Source organism: Anser anser, assembly GCF_964211835.1.
Source record: "Anser anser genome assembly, chromosome: 8".
NCBI classification, from domain to species: Eukaryota; Metazoa; Chordata; class Aves; order Anseriformes; family Anatidae; genus Anser; species Anser anser.
Window position 1 is genome coordinate 11,502,208 of NC_139728.1, and position 21,161 is coordinate 11,523,368.

Here is a 21,161-nt window from a genome sequence, read left to right on the forward strand (position 1 = left end):
CCTGATTGCTCCTGGGTTCCTAGGCACCATCTCGTTTAGACTGTAATGTTCAGGAGGGTTTGCCAAGAAAGCTACAAGGATACCTGGAAAGCCTTCAGCAGAGCAGGACCTTATGCTGGCAAGTAAGTTCTTCTGCCAGCTTTGCCTTATAAGCCAAATCCTTCCCCTGCGTAACCACATCTCCAGCAGCACCCTTGCCAGCAGGGCTACTCCAGCGAGGAGCATCACAACCTCCTGCTTCTTGCAGATGGAGCTGCACGGGCAGCATGGCGCAGCCTCAGGGGCTGCAACTTTTTGCTGCTGAAGCCCTCACTCATGCCTCTGTGCAGAGCAGCATCCTTCCTCGGTCTTGTGGAAAGCCGCAGCTTAAAAAACGTCCTTCTGAAGCTGTTAAGGTAAATCAAACAGTCCCGTGTTTACCCCTGCAGTGACCACAGAAGAAAACACTTAACCCCAAGGAACAGCACAGGTGTTGCCTTTGAGAGCCTCACCCTGCCCAGCTGTATGCACGAACAGGAGATGTCTGGAAACAACCACCTTCCCTCTGACCTGCAGTCAAGACATTTTCTACCTTCGCTGCAGCGTCAAGCATTTAAATACTTATTTTCCTCTTTAATAGTGAACATAGCAAATGCTTTTCATACACAGCAAATCACAACAACATTTTTTTTCAAAGGTTAAGGAATGTTGGTTTTTTGATAGGGAACTCTTGATTTACAGTTGTCTATGAGCAGCTGATAAGGTGTATTAGGAACTGGTACATACAAACACTCCTTTCCAGAAAGTGTTTGCATTACTCATAGTTTGGGATGATTAATGAAAAAACAGTACTTATTTGGGGCCAGAATAGGTTGTTGCATCATGGTGAAATATAGGTCTCTCCATACTTAAGACAACTCTACTTATTTATTATTTTGGCAGCAGTTTAGTCCATGATATTTCATCTTTGTTTATTCTGTGTTTTCAGGTAGCTATGCTTTTAAATTAGCACCACAGGGCAATGCATTCTCCCGTGACAATCTTAACTACCCTTTGGAACAAAGCTGCTTCTACTTTTTTATTCGGGAAAATTTTCAAGTTTTGCTTCTTCTAAGGTGTGCTGCTACCTTAGTAAATACAAAAGTTTTTTTTATTTTTTTAACTTCAGTACGAAAGGGACCAGAAATAATAGGCACGCTAGGCTTGCCAGGCTTGTAATGGTAACAAGCATGACTACTCATTCACCCTTATTACTGGCCACTTGTTTAAGTGCCACCATCAGCCAGTACTGATTCAGCTCAATTTAGATCAAAAAGCCTTGATGGTCAGCGCAGTAACCAACTAAACATCAAAGCAGAAAATGCCTGGGAAAGGGCTTTCCTTACCTGCTGCGTTTGCTGCCTCTGAATCGCCCTCACCTTGGGGACAGGGCTCTCCCTGGAGGAGGAGGACTGCTGCCGGGACCGGCTCCCGTTCTGGATGGGCTCAGTCACCATGGCCCCCGACACCCCCGACATGCTGCCCGTGCTCCGCAAGGACGCGCTGTGCGGCAAGGACTGCGGTGCCTTGGCCCGGGCGCCCAGCCCTTGGTCCATTTTGCGGATCTGTGCTTGGCTGCTGCTGTTCTGGCGGGGCAAGGCGATGGGGACGTGTTTGTCCGCGACCGTGTGCCGCCTGGAGAAGTCCTCGCTCTGCGTGCTGCGCTTGGTGAAGTCCTCCATGCTGCTGTTACTGGGCCCGCTGAGTTTGAAGTCTTCGCTGTTGCTTCGGCTCCGGGAGCTGGCAGTGCTCAGGTTCTCCAGGCTGGAGTCCACAGAGGCCTTGGGCATCGGCGGAGGAGGGTTGTTGAGGTGGTAAACGGGGTTCTGGAAGGACAGCGGCTGGAGGCTGCCCTGTTGGTTCAAAGCTGGGTGCAGAGGCCTTCGCACCTGGGGCGCGCTCTGGGGTGTGCTCTGAGCTTCCCACAGCTGTTTGATGTTCGCCACCTGGGTGATAGAGAGCTGGCTGCCGGCCAAACGCAAAGGCACGTCGTGCATGATAGAAGCGTGGTCACTGTGAGCCGTGTGAGGATCCTGCAGGTCCATGAGGGAAATGCTACGTCCGTTGGGCAAGATGCTTTCCCTTTCATCCTTATCTGAGTAAGTCATGCTCTGGGTGGATGCCTGCTGAACCAGCAGTAAGGTCTTGCCCCTGAAATATCCATCCACGTTTTCCTGGGTTGGAGACTTCAGCTTATGCAAGTCACTGTGGAGAGGAAAGGAATCCAGTTAATTTTTAAGCAGCCAAGACCCTGAGAGACCTGTCCCAGAGAAGCCTCTTTACCTCATTTAACCCTCCCTCCCCTGCTCCAAAAGCTTCAAGGAACTGGATTTCCTTTCATGAGCTCTCTGTGTTCAAGTCAGAACACACTCTTCCTTAATTACTGCTTATCTTTGAAAATTAAGTTTGATTCAAGCAGTGCTTCATCTTTATTTTTCACAGGTGAAATGCAAACCATCCCCACCAAATCCGTCCCCTTCAGACACTTCTATTTCCATCAAGACTTCAGAGCAGTTCAGTTTCCATTTAACCCTTCACCTACGTTTCAAAATTCAGCAGGAGTTGCCTGAAGGCTCCTGTAGGTCTAGAGGACAGACACTTCCATGTGTCAAAACTGGCCCTCATACATATCAGCGCGGAAACTGCACAGAGACTACAGTATCCAAGCTCTTTGGCAGTTCTGCCACGTGCCAGCTTTTTGCTTCAGATCAACAGCTAGACTGCATTTTAGCAGCTGAAGTTACTGACTTTCAGCAAGGTGTTTGAGCCCTGGGCAAGTAAAGAGCTTCAGATCTCAAGTGCCACCTTGTGCACCTCATACTGGCAGCGAGTATTCCCAGGGCACAGAGGCCCAAGTTCCCTGCTCCTGCAGCTGGGCTGGGCAGACAGCTCAGGCGATGAAGTTCTCTACTCTTAAAGGCTGGTCCTTAACAGGTCCCTTCTCCCCGCACCTCCCCGTGGGCTCTGGCTGTTACATACCCATCAGTGGGGTCCTCAAATATCTTCTGAAGCCCTGAGGAGAGACTGCCACTGACGTTTGGACTAGAGCTGTGCTCAGTGAAACGCCTCAGCTGCTGCTGTATTGGCGTAGGGTTGGTCATTGATTTGGTGATGTCGGCAAGAATACGAGGAAGGGGTCCCAGTTTTGCCACGGTCGCCTGTAGGAAGGAATTTTCACCCTAATTGGACAACAAGCACCGCGACATCCGCCAGTTTTTTGATAACGATGCACAGAGGCGGAGGGGTGGAGGTGGAAGGAAGGAGGGTGGGTGGTTGTGTGCGGGTGTGCCAGGACCGTATGCAGTGTTACGGAGCAGCGTAACCACGGCGACGAGATGGATGGAGGAGACGAAACGGGGTGCAGCAGACATTGAGGAAAGAAAAGGAAATAGAAAAGAAATTAGGATTGACCCCCCAAAATAAAAATCATGCTCAACAAAACAGAACTATGGCCATTCCAATGCAAAACTATCATGCAAAGCAAACTAAGTCCAGGCTGGGTAAGGTCAAAGTGAAAACTATGGTATCTACTCATGAAAGGGCATTCAAAGACTACAGATTCAGCTAGTGGGGGGAACTTTCCAGGCAAAAGGTGTCATATGGTAAAGGAACTGCATGCCAACAGACAAGGGGATGCGGCATTCACGGGGATCATGAGAGAATTGCAGGGGTTGAGGGAGATGGGAAAAGGGGAAGATTTCATTTCATAAGCCTTTGTATTTTGGCATCCTATGCTGATGCCATCTTCTGTAGCAACTTGTTATCAAAAATTAAGGCGTTCTTTCCTACCTAAAAAAACTTCACGAGAACATCAGTGATCCTCATCCCAACATTATCACATCAGCCTGGGATTAAACACATAGCTTTTTGTTCAATTACATATTTGCTCAGTGTTGCCTAGGCCCAGGAGAAGGGCAGCTGACACTCCAGCGAGCAAGGCTGCTCATACACACTCTTTATTTTTCTCCCCCTTTGGGTCACTGCTGGTTATATCATCTACAGGACACCCACAACCTCTTCGGTCTAAACGAAGAGGGTGAAAGTGCTGGAGGTGTATCACAAGGTAAAACCTCGCTACAAAGACCACTGTCTTTTCAAAGATACCCTTATTTTTGCTGTAGGCAGATACTCAGTCAGTTCGACTCCAGAGAGAGGTCTCTTTACATTCACTTTCCTATAGCACTTCTTCTGCACCTATTAAAATCTCTGAGGTTCTCTCATCATTTCCCAGTCATTACCTGCAGTAAAGCAGTATTGCAATGTAACTTTAGCCCTTAATTCTTCTTTTAGCAAGCTACTACACTAGCCCCCAAGGGCTGGTTAGGATAGATCCAAGTATCTAACCTACAGAAAGGGCAAAGCAGATCTGCTTTGATGGCTTAGCCAGGTGCAGCTCCTCCCTTTCCTCACTGCACAAGACATTTACGACTTTTGCACTCAGAAAGCCGCTCCCTAAATGCAAGGGCTAAGTGCAAAAATCCATTTGCAGTTCTAAAGATTGGAGCTGGGTTTCTCTTGACCTGATGCTTGAGCAGCTGGAAGGAGATGGCAGTGCTCCCTACACTGATGGGCTTACCCCGATTTATAGGATTGGAGGAACTGGTCCTGAGTGCTCACTTCGCTTGTTTTTCTGAGGATGCTGAACTGTCTCTATAGCAGACTTTGCTGCCTGCGACATTTTGAATGTATGCATGTGTGGGGGAAATGGACAAACAAGACCATAAATTGTTATCAAAGAACAATTATCTAATATTAACATATGTTGTCTTTTTGAGTCAAGGACATTTCTATTTACTCTGATGCGGCAAGCTCAGTTTTTTGTTTTCTGCTTTAAATAACGTACAGTGAGAAAACAGAAACCAAACAAATCACTACTTTGGCAAACCTCAGTGCAATAAAAATATGAAGAATGCATTGCAAGTCGCCTCACCTCTTTAGTTTTAAAAGAAAGAGAATAATATAAATGGAATATGGATAAAATAATGCACCTCTAAAAATTATAATATGGAATAGTTCCAAGTACTTGCAAAAAAAATGATGATGCACAGCTCAGCTTTTCTGGGTCTTATCAAGTACCTTTGCTATCAAGGTTTTAATGATTTTGGATCCTGTAAAACCACATAGCTAAAGAAGAAACTAGCATCTCTTCTCTTTCTATAGCTAAATGGGAATAATGCTTACTGTTGGCGATGAGCGTCTATTGTGATCAGCAGAATGGAGCCCGGAAAACGTATCTGACCCCAGTGGGGCAGAAAGCATCTTGCTTTTGTTACAGGATAAAACTGAGAGTGGAACCAGGTTTTTACAAGGCACCCTCTTATATATTAAAACCTAATCCAAAGACTGCAGAAATGAGAATGTCTCAGCTGGCTTTGGATCAGGTGTTTAATGAGAACAGTTCTGCCTGGCCAACACATTACTCCACCAGAGGAGTAAGGTAGGGGCTGGTGTGCAGCAAAGTACCTCCATTAGCATCAAAAAGGGCCCTGTAAATTTTAATTTTCCATCCAAACACCCTCCCTTTTTTCCAGATCACTTATGAGAAAACCGGCTGCACAGGGAATTCCAGGCCTACTTTTAAGTGTTGCCCTTTCCACCATTTAACACCCAGCCTCACTTAAGGCTCTGCAAAGTGTTTGCACTATTGCTGAAGCCCAACCACTTCACATGCTCTGCTTTAAGCCTTGATCTGGAATCACAGAAAGAGCACTTGTGAAACACCATTATCAAACATTCCTCTCAAAAGCTGTTGAATAAGTTATCCCCAAAGCAGGCTCCAGCAGCTCCCTTGATGTTTCCTAGTGTTTACAGTTGCTACGATACGACCGCCCGGGCCTCCAGCCTGCTTTACCTTATCAAGTTGGGACACAACCTCCCATAAGAGGGAATGCAAAACTGAGAGCTCTCTGCCCAGGTCGATGTAGCCCTCAAATCCAGGCATGTTTGAGATGGTATCTGGATTAGAGATCTCCAGGAGGAAACGCTTCATTCCCCCCCACTCATGTTCCAAAAAGTCATTCATGAAGGCCATATACTCTTCCTTATTCCCAAACCTGCAAGAAAGGGGAGTTGGGGAAACCCAGTCAATAACCTCCAGACAAAATACAGAGTATAAGTGCTTGCAGACAACTATGAAATGCTTAACTTTAGACCTCCCTTTCTGAAGAGGGGGGGAAAAAAGAAGAACCGTTTAAGAGATTCACTGTTTTTAGACTTGTTTAAATACTAGTAACTCGTTGATTGTATTATGAACAAGGGGCTCAACACATCTTGCCTCCTCACCTTCCCCCCCGGTCATCCTTTCTCCCCTGCCTTCAAGAAACGTGCCCTTTGTATAATTCAGCTAGGAATTTTGGAGGAGGAAAGTGGGAAAGTCAAGTTCCTTGGTGGGAACAATCTTTTTTTTTTTTCTTTCTTTTGAAATAGCATAAACACTGACGTGCTAATAATGCACACCACTCTTCTTGGTCTCATATGGTGTCCCTCTACTGAATTCAATATAACCCAAATCTGCATGTGAAAAGGAGAACCTCTCTCTCCCAACACTGAGGTGTCCCAATGGGAACAAGGTTCACATCTAAGCAAGAAGTTTCTTCCTTTCTAAAGCTGTCTTCAATTTGCTGCAGACATGACTACAAGCAGGGCTCTCCTTGCTCTGTAGTAACCTACAGTGACTTGCAGCCCTAGCGGCACAGATTTCAGTTTTGTTGTCACCACCTACTTAGCAAAATTGGCGAGATTCTGAATGACTTTAGCAATGAGCGTGAGTGTGCGAGATGTCCGGTCATCAGGATACTCCTGCATGAGGCTAAAGAGGCTGGGGGACATGATAGCGGGGCACAGGAAGCGGAGGAAGAGGGAGGCACTGATCAGCCGTTCACTGATGTCCTGCTTGCCCCTGCTCAGGCACTGCTGCTTCCAAGATGCAAACACCTCCTTCAGCTCACGAGGGAACACGCTGAAAAAAAAATAAACCAGGAAATAAAATTGCATGGGCAATGAGATGTAACAAGTTGAACTGATGATCAATCACCTGAAATAATTATCTGTGAGAAATCATAATCGGCTTTTTTTTTTTCCCTCTAGGCTAGGAAATGTCATTAGGCATCTATTCTTGGATCCCCATTTAATCTGGTGATACTTAAGTACTCTTTAAAGCATCCCTTTTTATATATGTTAAGTGAAGCCTTTCTCAGACACACAGATTTACAAGCTAAGTACTACCTATCCATTGCTACTCAGGAGCAAACGGTGTTAGGATATTAAAAACAAACTGAACTCGTCTCTATAACTACAATTATTATCCTGCTTGTTAAGCTCCCTCAGTGCTTCACATGTGCTTCACCCTAAAGCAGAAAGACCCTTCCTTCAATGATACTCAGAAGCAGAGATTAATAGAAATCTTTCAGCCAATGATTCCTCCTTTTGTTTTCCTCTTCAGTTTTACAGATCTAAAGGGTCTGAAGGTTTTCTATAAATATAAAAACTTTCAGCTTTTTATTCCAAGCTCAAACTAAGCTGTTATCTTCTCACTTGATTCCCTCCTTTCTCGTCACACTTCACTATTTGTTTCCTTGGCAGAGTACTTCAGCAGAAGCTCCTGTTGGGTCTGGTGCATTGGACTGCAACACCCTGTTTTGGGCACAAGTTCCACCTGCAATATTGTCTCCCCTGTATTGCTACTCCTAAGGTAGCGAGGGAAAGAAATGAAGGCAGTCTCGGAAGATAGATGGGTCTATGCTACTTCCCTATACAACTGCTGTTTTCTCATCTGTAGAGGAGTGGGCACCTTATAAGCAAATGACCTAACGGGGGAGAAGGGGAGGGGAGATGCCTCACCAGTAAGAATTGATAATCTTGCAGAAGGCCAGCTCACAACACATTTTCAGGTTGCTCTGATGATCTGTTAATTCACTGGATGAGCATTTGCTGGGATCCACTTCACAGTTTTCATCTGACTCATACAAAGCCTTGATAAACTCCCCTGGACAAAGGGAAGAGGATGACAAACCAGGGTAATTACATGAAAAGCCTCCTTGACACACCTTTAAATCCTGTTTATGCCTTTCCGTGGCAACTGCCTCCTGTCCTCTCTGTGTCTGCAGTACAGTCTCCAGACACCAGATGTTGGGGACATGACTCTTCCCAGCTCTTTCAGAACAGTGTTTGCCGTACCAGATCAGACGACTAGTGCTCTAATGCTTCAGCCTCCCGTGCCCTCGCTGCCCCCAGACAGAGGTACAATAACAAGGTGGCTTTGCTTATAACCCCTGCGAACACTTCATTTATAGCCTAAAGAACAGGATTTGACTTTGTACTCAAACCGCATTATCAAGCATAAAATTATCCACAGCCTTAAAAATGGAGCTGTGATATTTGTCTTCATAATTTCTGCAGGAAATACACTTGACAATGGTATTTATTTTGCTTATTTTAAAATTTACTGTTTTTTTAAATTTAATTTTATTTTATTCACCTTGCTTTTGAATAAGAGGAATACCTGAGTACTAGATAAATACTAAAAGTATGCTCAACCTCTTTTATCAGCATCTTACAACATTTTTGTTGCCTCTGTCATTCAGAACCCTTTGCATTTCTGTCATCCTCCTCTTACAGCATCACAACAGAAACTGGACACATACAAACCCAGATGAAGTTTCCTTTGTCTGATGAACTGGAATAAGCTACTTACTAGTAGTTCTCCTATCTCTGCTAGCACACCAAGAGCTTTTTAAACCGCTGTTGTTCATTAGGCAAAAACCCTTTACTTGTTCATGATTCAACGTCTTTTAAGTTCATCTCCTCAGAAGATATAGCTGGCTCTGAGCTAATGCCAAAAGGCTTGTTTGTGCAAAGGGTTTTTTTTTTAATTTTGTTTTCATAAAAACCCTTAGTGGTCCCCCCCCAGCCACTGCCATCTTAAGTCAGCAGTGTTCGTGCAAGCAAAGCAAGTGGCACTTTTTCTTAAGCGTTTTTTTTGGGATCCAAAAAATTTCTGCTGAGGGCATCTAGATCATTTATTTGCTAAACTTTCGGCATCGTTTCGGTGTGAGCCAATTCTGTTTTGTCTGTTGTTTGCTGGCCGTATTTTCTTCCTTAAACACATTTGAAACATGCTCTCTGTGGTCCACAAGGCCCTGCCTTAATCGGACACCAAAATGCTCTTACAAGTGTATTAAACAGCTAACGCTAAGCATAATGTTGTTAATCCTTTCAAAGGACATGGCATCTGAACAAAATGACTAAAGACAATTTAAAACTTGACAAAGAATCAGACGAGTATATTGTCATGAACAACCTTGCCCTGGGCTACAGACAGGCTAGGTGACCTTAGGGGAATTTTTGATTTCTTACAGTCTTATCACTCAGCACCAATATTCTAAGTGATACATTATAAGTCATTAATTTTAAAATATTTTAACATAATTACTGCACTTTAAAGGGCTTGCAGTCAAATGTAATATACTGGTCTCAAAGCTGATCATTCAGTCTGCTGAAAAGCACAGCACAAAGCAATGTGCTACTTACTTACCCCCAAAGCAATATGCTGCTTACTTATCCCTACCAGCAAGAGCCTAGGCCTGTGACTTGTGCTCAGTGGTTCCACCCATGAGAATAAGACTACCAGAACAGGCTCATTACACTTAAAACATTGCCAAAATGCATATAATCACAGACCCGACTATACTGACCCTTGAAGCACTAATTTAGCCAACTAACGCCTTGATGACTTGCCAGCATCTGAGATTGCTGAGAACAAGTGAGACTGCTGGGAAAGCAAGCTGGTGGGTTTTTTTTTGTTTGTTTGGTTTTTTTTGTGAAAGGATGTGGTGTGGGACTTGGCTTTGGCCTGATCTTGTTTCCCTTGTATCAGTTTCCAAGGCTTGCTTCATCCAAGAAACAACAGGAGGATGGGTGGCTCACTGTGCAATCTTATTGTGGACTATGTGGACTTGGTAAAAGCTAACCATAGAGGGGCAAACATGTTGTACTGCTCTTTATTGCAATATTAGTTGCATGTACAGTAATTCCAGGACAGGGGCTTATTGCTAGAGCAGAATCTTCTGGTGGGGAGAGGACAGTGAGTAGTACAGTCATCAGAACCCGTCACAGTAAGTGGACAGTAAGACCCCGCTGGGGGGAATGGAGTAGGACATCGCAGGATGGCCAGGCAGTTTTCAGGATGTGGTGACCAAAGAGCACTCTGGACAAAGTCAGGAGGCTCCCTAGATAGTCTGTGTCTTGGTCTCCTGCTCTGTGCTACTCAGCAGCCCTGAGGCCTCTTCCCCTCCTGCCATGTTTGTCTAAGGACTTTTGTTGGGACCATGTAGCAGTTTAGAGAGTTAACACAAACATTTATCAATTAATTGCTCTGTGGCAAAGATAAGGGCTGAGCAAGTCCAACAATTGCTCTGGAATGTGTCAGCATTACCAACAGCTGCAGCATCTCAAAATGAGTTTTCCTGTTATGTACCCACTGAACCCAAACGCTAGGGTGGGCACCTCACACCTAATGAATGTTAACACCATAGCTAACATTCTGTTAGCTATAGCTAACCCCCTAGGTGGTTCACTTTGTACTGAAGTGATTGCAGGAGCTTCTTTAACATAAAAGGAGATTAGTGAAATATGTTTCATATTCTTAACTGTTCTGAAATCTCTACCTAATTTCATTGTACTCGATTCCATGCTCATTCCTGATGCCGCGATACAAAGTACTGGACTCCGTTTCCACTGTTAAATGAGGTGACAAAATTCCTTTTTTAAGCCTGTTCATAGAACAGATGGAACAATAACCGTTGCTCACTAAGCTATTGCAGTGTTATACCCTCTCATCACAGCTAGAGACACAAAGGTTACCCAGAAAAACATAACGTGGTGATACAAATGTTAAGAGGGACTCAGCTGTATCAAATCAAGTTAGCTTTTCCTTGGGTGCTACACCTTCCTCTGTAGAGAGGAAAGGCATCAAGAGCAGACTATGTATGTTTTGCTATCTGGATAGCAGACACCTGGGCTTAGTGCTGAGGCAGTTTCTTCCCATCCCACATTCCTTAACGTACCTAGGTGCACAAGGCTTTAGTTACATTGTGGAACTAAAAATCCAGGTTGCGACTCTGCCACTTCACCAGCCCACGTGGAGAGGGTTCACCACATGCCTCTAGAAAGCACCAGACTCGTGGGGTAATACAGCATGGGTACAAGGGATAACATCTAACAGGAATGCTGGATGTGGAAGATCCGTTCCAACTTCATTGCTAGAGTAACAGTTCTTGGATGGATCACCTCCCGCATCCCAGCACAAGTTCCAGCCAGTGACTTGACTGATTCTCTGCAGCAGGATCAGCCCTTTCGATGTGAGCAGCTGTGAGCAGTACTTTCTTACCTAGTGCATCGTGAAGGTACTTCTGCCCTACCAGCTTCAGGTATTCCTCAATAGCTTTGGTAGCAAGTGTGTTCTCCCTGAAGATCAAGACATCGTGTTCCCCACAACGATCTACCTCAGACATCACCAAATCCGTCAAGAAGTCCTGAAGAAATAGGTCAAATGACAAGAGGTTAGTTTAACCAGGCCCAGTATACCAGGCTAACTGCAGAAGCCAAGAAGTAAAGACAAACAGAGGAGCCAAAGGATTACTGAAATAACTGCCCACCCTGGGACAAGGGGTGCAGATGCAACCTTAGTATGGGCCGAGGAAATAGCTAGAGCTCCTCAAAAAATAAAATATAAATCACAAATGATAAAGGGAGAAGCAAAAGCCTCTAAAATAAAACCTTTATAGCCAAGCTTAGATCCTGAACAGAAACCCTCGTTAGTTTGGTTATCGGTGGTTTTGTCTGCTGAAACAAACTGATAATGTACATTTATATTTTAATACCAAATATTACGTATAAAATTGGATTTAAAAATTCAAGTTGGAAGTTCTACACAACTTCTCACCGCTTTGAGAAATTTAAGTATGAAGAATTGCTTACAACAGTTAAATTCACAAAAGAAAAGTGATTTGGGAAAAAAGTTAACATGCTTGCTGTGGATCTATATGGCTTAACTTGTATCGTTTTCAAAGGCTCAGGTATGAAAGATCAGCAAGTCTTGATACAGTGAAAAATCTCTTGATACAGGGTCTAATTCTACATTAATACCTCTGATTCTACATTAATACTTCTATTACTCCTGAGGTGGTAACTTGAGTCAAGGACACCCAGCATTTCACAAGAAATGCTCAGAGCTTCACCACAGCCGATGTCAGCCACTGCCAAGATCTCCAGGAGAGGAGCCATAATCTCACCTCACCCCCACTCTCTTCTAAAACTTAAAACAAAAACCGAAATAAAACACCATCCTCTATTAGGGCTGAGTGACAACTACACCAGTGACAACTGTGACTTTCTGGTTCTGCTGGAAACAACAGCAGCACAGTTTGAGGAGAGCTATAGCAAGGTTTCACAACCCCATTATGTACACAAACCATAATGCAGTGCTGGCATATGAACGTAAAAGACCCAGAACAAATTATACATTATAAAAATCCATCAAAAATGCATTCAGTACTGTTGTTTTTCAAACCCTTTCTACTGCTTCTTTTCAAGACCGGAGAAAATTATTTTCACCTGGTGCAAACCATGGACACCCAGCTGCATCAGCACTACCACAGCGTGAGATGGAAACGCACCTTCTTTGCAGATTAAGGTTACAGCAGCCTAAGCCACTTAATGCTTCCAGTAAAAACAGACTCAAACACAAAGGCACTTGGAGGGCAAAGATATAACAATAATTTATCTATCGAGCACTGCAGGAAAGCAGAGCATGCTTTCCAGGAGGTTTCAACGCAGCTCTATAGGAGCTGTCCCAGCTATCAGCTTCCTGAGATCAGCTAAACAAGTCGGTAAGGAACAAACTCTTGTCATGCATTGCCACAGAGCACCAGCCTTTTAGAAATGTACGTCAAGCAAGGGAAGGAAAGCAGAGTGGCAAATAATGGAATTGTTTTTAGAGCAGTTAATTTTAAGCTGTTGCTTATGGTCATTCTTCAATATCTCCAACTCTCTATCTTGTGCTTGGTGGTGCTTGACCAGCTGTAGCTGGCATTACTGGAAGAAGCTGGCTACAGCTTGGTACTGCTCTCATACACCTACTTGGCAGGCAGCATTTGGATCAGTCAATGCTGGTTAACGCTTCTCAGAATTTCTGGAGACCTGCGGGACATTCTCCCATGACCTATTCAAAGAACCCAGGGCTCAGTACAATTGCTGCATCACAGAGAACGAGCAGCGCGCACCCGAAAGTCCTAATAACATTCTTGGGGCAGACAGGATCACCATTAACTGAGTATGGATTCTCCAAATGGCTGTTCAAATGCTGACCAAATCAATGTTTGCACTGATTAGCTGACTTAGCACTGAATCAACAATGGCATGCTGCTGTTTGCTGTATTAGAGGTATATTTATAGAAGACATTCTCTGGTTTATTTAACTCTTACTTACTTATCTCTTATACTGTATCATGACTTTAGAAATATAGAAAACGTTCCTGAGCACATAAGTGCAGGCCCTCATTTTTCAGACTAACATGAAATTATACAGTCCTGCCACTTACACTTTATATGTGGTATCTTTAACCTTTTTTTTTTTTTTATCAACTCAGGCACTTAATCTGTGTCAGTATGGCACCTATCTACGTGCCTTCTTGGTAGATGTAATTGACCAAACCTTTAAAAACACTCCTGAGGTCCTCTTCTCAGCCTTATCCCATCAGTTGCTGAGGTTGTGCCAGCCCAGACTGCCTGTCTTGTACAGTGCAGTAGCTGAGAAGGTATCACCTATCATCAGCAAGAGGCATTTACACAGAGGCCACCCATTCTTACCTTCGCTCTCCCAGTGCTCTGAAGAATGTGCACCAAGGCACAAGCCATTTCTTCCTTATTCCTTACGCTGATCACGGGTTCCAGCACAGAGCAGAGCATAGTATAGTTGCTGGTAACAAACTCTGCAAATTCTTTGTATTGCTCCATGGGCAAGATGGTGATGGTTTGGTAACGCGACTTGATCCGAATGGAAGGACCCCCTGATTTCCCTTTGTTGGGTGTAGGGGTGCTGACTGGGTACCATTTTTCCACAAATTGGCGACCAGTTACGCTGGCCATGGGAATGTTGACCAGGCCTACGTAGTTGTTCTTGTCCTTTTTCTTCTTCTTCTCCACATCCTTGTAGATGTGAACTGTGATGCTGTGAAGAGGTGGGAGACCATAGAACTCAAAGTGTTCTCCCCAGAAAATGTTATCTGCTTTTGTTTTGCTGGTGGTGCGGGCAAAGAGAGTGTCATCAAGGCACAGCTCACAGAAGTACTTCTTTTTGGGGGCCAGGTCCTTTGCCTCAATGATCCAGAGACGGAGCACATTTTCAGCTCGACGACAGTTGTCCTGTGCAGAAGAAAAAGCTCAGCTTTTATTCATAATCTCTAAAAAAAAAAAAAAAAAACCTGAACATTTTGTCTTCAAGAGAAGTGGCAAAGGGCTGCCTTTGTGTCAAAGGTAGGGACAGAATCAGAATTCACATTCAGATTCTTTGATTCTCAGAATCAGAATCTCTAGAAAAGCAGACAATTTCTAAGGTAGAGACAAAGGACTGTCTTTTGCATGTCAAAGGTAGGGAGCAGAACATTTTTCTTCTCAAAAAGCTGTATTTGAAATGGTTTGGAAAACAAACACTCTGCACAGGAGCCACTCAAAAGCTGCTGGTCTGGTGGGGCATGCTGTGTTGTTTACTCTTGTGAATAATTTCAAGAGCACTGTTAGCAAGTCCCACCCAAGTGGCTGCTAACTATGGAGGTGACTTATCAGATGTTTACCAGCTAATCAATAACTTGACTCCCATTCTCACTCTGGCTCAAATCCCTTTTTCCCCAAACAGTGACTCTACATTAAACCTTGAAGCTCAGTGTCCCTTCCTTCTGAGGTACATGGTATCAGAAAACAAGTCTGAAACATCATAAGTGGGCACCTGAGGATCAGGAAGCAAGGTGGCATGGTATTTATTCATTAAAGGCTTAACCTACCACACTCGATAGAGCAGTGCACAGCAACTTATGATACACTGATGAGTGGACTTCTCTCCAGACTAAATTAATTGAGCATGTATCTGTGGGAAGCCCTGTTACACTGGACTAAAATCCAATCATATCACCTCCATTCCCCTGGTAATCTTATTTCCGCAGTTTCTATTACCTTATTCGGCTGTACTGTTCTGCGTAGGTTTTCCATCCACTTATCCCTCTCTGCTGCAGAGGAACAGCTGAAGCATTTACTGCCACTGGAGTAGGTTACCTGGAAGATATAAATGACAGGCTGAGTTCAGGCAAGCTTATAAGACATGTGAGGGACTGCAAAAAACAAGGAAGAAGATAAGCAATGTTTGAGCAACAAAGTCAATATAATAAAAGATGGAAAACACTATGAGAGCCTAGAGTGTGGAAAGGTTAAAAGACCCACAAAATGCAGAGAGAAAAAAACAGTCAGTTCAAATTAATACGAAGTGGAAAGAAACATAAGGGGAGCACCAACAGCTCTTCTTAAAGACTTTTAAGCAAGGCTTAAATCAACCACTTATTTTTTTAAACACTTGCTAATTGATGTATAATTATTAAACACTTGCAGTTTTCCCCGGTAAATCTCAGAGACAGATGATTTGGTTACCAACAGTGCAAAGACAGAGCAAGGTATTAATGTAAGGCAAAGCACAATGGAAATGGTGTCTTCAGGAAATACAAAATGTTTCTGAGGGTCCATATATACAGCAGCAGTCTAAAAGAAACTAAAGGAGTTGTGCTCTGATCCAGTTCCACCCCTTGATGCCATACACAACTCCGCTTTCACGCAGGAGTGATCCACCTTGGTTCTTTCACTTTTACTTGGCCTGACAAGCTTCGTTTGCTCTTCCCATTCATTTGTGCACACAATTAAAAAGCAGTGTGAGGCAACAGCCTCAGAGCTACGATGTTGCCAGTATTTTCACTGCACTCCCCAAACCTAAGCAAGCCGAACAGTGCTTCCAAGCAAAAGAATACGAGATTGAAGCAAACAGGAACAGTTCCTGGACCTGTCTCGAGGGAGAAGAGCCTGATTTGCTGGTTTTCTGCCAGAGCAGTTTTCCAGGTTGTAAGCAGATCTTTGTCCCAGAATTTAGACACACCTGACTAACCTTGCTGAAGACAGAGCAGACTGACTGTCCACCGCCCCTGCCACAACGCATTACGATGGCCTTAGACACATCCAAACAGCACATGTGAACGTGCTGGAAGGTAAGGATTGCGCTCGCACCAACAGCCTGTTTCTCAAGCAAAGCTGTGCTGCAGCTTGTGTTGAAACAGCAAGAGGATCCAGCTCTATGGTGCAGCGGACATGTCCCCAGCTACCGAAGCCTCTCCTTTAGCAACCAGGAAATTGGCCGAGCTAATGGAAGGGGGTTCAGACTGGAAATCACATTTCTCAGTTATGTTGTATTTTCTCAATTTAATTTTAGGTGAATTTGCGGAGAATGAACACACAGCTTAGGAACAATAGTACGTTTCAACCTTACATTTGCATGCAGACTCCAAATGCTTAGATACTCATCAAATTAACAAGATTTTTCCAATTAGAATACGCAATAACTGAAGAAGATTTCCCTTCATTGAGTGATTGATGCCATTAGCCTCAAGGACTTCAAGACTGCACGCTGGTTAGCCAGCCCCCACCCAAACCTCAGTACTGCTCTGGCAGCCGATCTCTTCTCCAATTACAAAGACACAGAACAGCGCACTGCACGGGCTCAGACCGACCCAACAGCATATAATCGGCTCCGTGTTTGGAGAACGTTCCTTACCTCAAAGCAGAAGTCTTGTCCAAGGATACTGCTGTGAAGTGGTTTGACAAAGACTTTTTCTTCTGACCCAAGATCCAGGGCCTCCACCGCGCTGCCGGGGCTCAGCAGGGACTCATGGGAACGGGACTCTTTCAGCTTCGGCAATCCACGTGACCTGTACAACAAGGGAGAAAGGAAATATTATTTTTCTCACCATTACTAACAGGCTTGGCAAGGTCCCAGAGCAAACTGCAAAGTGTTGTTTATTCCTAACTGCTTCTACAATTATTTGTGAACCTCGTGAAAAGTAACATTAGTCAGTAATCCCGGCTCCTAAGGAAGTACCCAGCCAAACAAGGCCACGAAGTCCATTCCCACTGACCTACAAATTGTACCGGTTGAGCCACCAGTGAAAGAACGACAGAACGAGAAATTCAGAACTTAACTGCTGACATATAAAGAAAACCCAGAGATCCCCAGCTCTGGGTATATTATTGGGAATATCTGCTACCCGATTACTAGGTAAATGTTGTGTGTAACAGCAAAAAGTGCACAAATCTCTAAACCAATACAGAGTACCAGTTTTTCTCATCAGAACAGATTTCCCCTGCAATATACCTTTTTTTTTTTTTTTTTTTTAAGATTTAACTTAAGTCAAATATACAAACTATTTATCACTTTACAATGCTCGGTTACCTACATTTAAATTTTTCATTTTCTTCTTCAGCTGCTTCTTCCACTTTTAGCAGTTACCATTTTTTTTCCCTCCCCAAGATGCTTCCATTCTCTTTTCATTTCCCCTCCCACACACACTGCTGTTCTTTTTCAGTGGACTGGCCTGTAAATCCCTCAGCTTTGCAATACCAACAGCAACATCACAAGGCATGCTCTAAAATTTGTGCATCCTCCCAATTTAATTTAATGCAACGCTCATGTGTAGCAGGGAGCTCTGCAACGCTCCAAAATGTGCTCATTTATAGGTGACTGTAGCTTCACCTGTGCTTCTCCCCCCACACTGCCACCTGGAGCATCTCTTTCTGCAATAAAGTCATAGAATATTTTAGGCTCAACTAGGATTTCTGCTTTTAAAGACAAAGGTGATGTGCATACACAGCTTTCCTCTAGCTGGGACTAAGACAAAGCAGACGATCAACAAAGAGGAGGAGCAGAGAGTCCCAGATCAGCAGAAGAGGAGCTGTTTACCTGGCAGGTCTCGGTTTTGTAAGATGTTCAAGCTTGTGCTGGTCCCTATGCCTGTTCAGTCACCTATGGAAGCATGTCCGTAAGTACGGCTGCACAGCTACCAAGCGTGGCTGAGCACAAAGAACAGATGTGAATGTAGAATGGCATCAATTGTCTATACATCATGCAGAGAAAAGCAATGCTCTGAAATGATGCTTTCTCAACTGTCTTTGTCCTCACAGTGTTTTTTTTTTTCTCGTTTATTTGATTCTCAGTATCAAGGCACAGTAGGAAAAGCAAAATGTTCAAAAAATGTATTCACTGAGTCGTGGAAAGCACAGCTACCTCTAACAGCGTCCTTGTTTTTTGAAAAATAAGCAAGTATGTTTTTTGTACTTTCTGAGTGCATCTTACAAGAGAAATCCTCAGTTTTTGTAACCTTAGCAGAATCAGATTCCTTATACCCTTAAGCGATCTTACAGAAAAACAGGAAGGGAAAAAAAAAAACATTTGGAGAAGGTGTGTTCAGTACTTCTAAGACCATTTAACAAAAACTTGCGTATCATGAAGGATTCGTGTAAAGCAACAAGCAGAGTTCACCCGAATGCTTTTGTGCAAAATGAAATGCTCAAAGTATTCTAGTAGATTCACGTACGATAAGATTTATTAAACACTGAGGGAGAACTTTGTTCCCATTAAATATATTAAATGACCTAAATGCAGGCAGCAAAAACCTTTTATCAGAGGGATATTACAAAGAGACTGATTTCAAATGCAAAACAGCAGCGCTGGTATGAACGCTTTGGCTGCTCTGTGCATGCTTTGTTATAACAGGTTACAGCAGCAGCTGTACCAACGCAAACCTAAAACCTCAGCCATGTATAATTGAACACTTGCTGCAGTTAAGGTAGGGCAAGTCTAAAATAAACACACCACAATACACCACTTCAATATCATCTCTGCAAAATCCTCTCTAATTTCTCCTCTCAAGAAAGCGCTGCTGAGGTCACTTGGCTCCTGTCCCTGTCCCAAACTCTCAGCAATTCCAGCCCTAACAGAGTGCTTTGGTGCGTGAGGCAGGGGAGCTGGCTGGGAGCCTGTAGCTAACTCCAGCCAGAGCTCCTTATAGCAGAAGAAAAGTGTGGAGCGGTCACAAAGAGGAGAAAGAGGGGAAAAAAATAAACGACCAAATAAAGGAGAAAGAAGAGATTTTACAAATCCCAGTTCAGCAGAGGCTGCGCTTGGGAGTAAGACAAATCAAGCACACCTACATGAAACAACTGTACAGCCACTTAGCAGTGCATCCCCAAATCATAGCGGTGCCACATGTCAGAGCCCCTCTTTTCAAACTTCGTGCTCTGGGCTACATCTCAGGCACTAAATCCTGCCGGGAGAGAATGGGAGGCACCAAATCCAGGAGAGTTCTTCCTCAAGCCTTGGGTTACAAATTCCGGATGAGCATCGCACCAAGCAGATACGCTGGGGCCAGCAGAGAAGTCGGAGCCGCACGGGCACAGCGATCTCTCTGCTGGTCGGCTGTGCGCCTGCCTGGCCCCGGGGGGACTCGGGGAGGCTCCTGGTGCGTGTTGCCATGGCACGGCCTCCTGGAAGGGGATTAGGGGGAGGCAGCAAGTGCAGGGAGCCTGCTCCGCTGATGCAGAGAAGGTCACCTTTCCAGAAAGAAACAAGTCCCTGCTCTTCCCTTCCTGTAAAGAGTTTATTGAGGCCCAGAGGGTGAAGGACGGTGGGAGAGAGCGAGGCATCTTCCAAGAATGCCTCCAAACAGCCTTCAGGGACGGGGTGGGGGCAAAGACACGACATGTGCTGAGTACATGACAAACTGTACTTGGTGCCTCTGAATCTCACCTTGCAAAACAAACCTTCTAGCAGCATCTATTCTGCTTTACTGCTGTGTTAGCTTGTGAGCTGTGAATATTTCATTTTGTTGCAGATCAGCTGGAGAAGGTTAGTTTTGTTGTCTCAGGATCCATGGCGGAGGAATGTCTATCTGTTCGAGCAATTCCTTGAAGTTACCATATTTAAAATAGCTCATTAAACTGATTAAGTGGCTTAGAATTGCCACTTTATCTTCCACAAACATCACAGCAATGCTGGAAAGTCACTGGTTAGATGCAACCACATGCATTTACAAACACAAGGAGATGCACTTGTAAACACCATCGTGTATATTTCATCTATTGATAGATCTGCAACGCAAGTCATTGACTTGTGCCTAAATCAACAGCATCCCGATCAATAAAGGCAATAATTACATGGAAATAATAGTTCTCTGCTTCTTTAAAGCCGCATCTGATTTTCTGAGGCTGTAAGTAACAATGAAGAAAAATTGCTTGCTGGCTTCCCTTTCGCACAGAGGCAGAGTTAATAAGCCGAAGTCGCTAACTTATTTCCCAGTGTCTAGCGAAGGGACAGGATTAACAGGGTCTTTCCTGTACTGGGTTGGAAGCTACTGGCAAGGCGAGTACTGCTTAGAGCCCCTGTTAAGAGAGAGGTAATCCCAGAGAAGCAGATTACTGTAAACAGGAAGATCACCATGCACAAGGCGGGGGAAGGGCTGTTTGCACAAATCTGTTTCTGTTAAACAGCCCCATTAACAAACCAAATCCCCATTTAAATTACAATTCACCTCAGATAACAAACTCTTTTCCTGCTGCTGTTTCTATCCACTGCCGTGTGCAACAAAGAGTTAGGGAGCTGATGTAGGGGTTGAGAGCAAACAGTTACAAGCAGCACCGAACATTTCTCACATAGCTGCTTCCCATAATTGCTTTCCAATAGGAAAAGCAGGTGGAGGAGGTGCCTGTCAGGGAACGTTTTAAACTTCTCACCTCTTCTCACATGTTTTGGAGTAGTGATCTTCAGGGCTGCGCAACTTCCTCCTAAACCAGAGCCCAGCCAATGCCCCGAGGTCTGACCGGTGGCAGCATCCAGCCGATATGTAAAAGGTCTCTTCACCACCACCACCACCACCCTACAGCCCAGCCCCGAGCCACCCCCTCTCCTTGCACAGCGTAATTCTGTAATTTGCTGCTGCAGGAAGGGCTTGGTTGCAAGGAGGGAACGCCGGACCTGGAAACCTCTGGCTTCCAGCAGCAGCCCA

At 44.4% G+C, this 21,161-nt stretch overlaps 1 protein-coding gene across 16 annotated transcripts in view; it reads right to left on the minus strand.

Moving 5' to 3' along the window:
- The window catches only part of RASAL2 (RAS protein activator like 2), a 178,100-nt gene that overhangs the window by 14,950 nt on the left and 141,989 nt on the right, over positions 1–21,161 (minus strand). For 9 of the 16 annotated variants that reach the window (XM_083845870.1, XM_083845879.1, XM_083845882.1 and 6 more), the window contains 9 exons: positions 16,880–17,033; positions 15,244–15,342; positions 13,885–14,439; positions 11,405–11,549; positions 7,858–8,002; positions 6,740–6,976; positions 5,870–6,071; positions 2,998–3,197; positions 1,365–2,223 (listed from right to left, as the gene is read on the minus strand). In XM_083845870.1, the coding sequence (XP_083701996.1) occupies positions 1,365–2,223; positions 2,998–3,197; positions 5,870–6,071; positions 6,740–6,976; positions 7,858–8,002; positions 11,405–11,549; positions 13,885–14,439; positions 15,244–15,342; positions 16,880–17,033 (2,596 nt within the window). The remainder of the gene's footprint in view (positions 1–1,364; positions 2,224–2,997; positions 3,198–5,869; positions 6,072–6,739; positions 6,977–7,857; positions 8,003–11,404; positions 11,550–13,884; positions 14,440–15,243; positions 15,343–16,879; positions 17,034–21,161) is intronic. The other 7 variants (XM_083845880.1, XM_083845881.1, XM_083845868.1 and 4 more) reach the window with 2 other exon arrangements.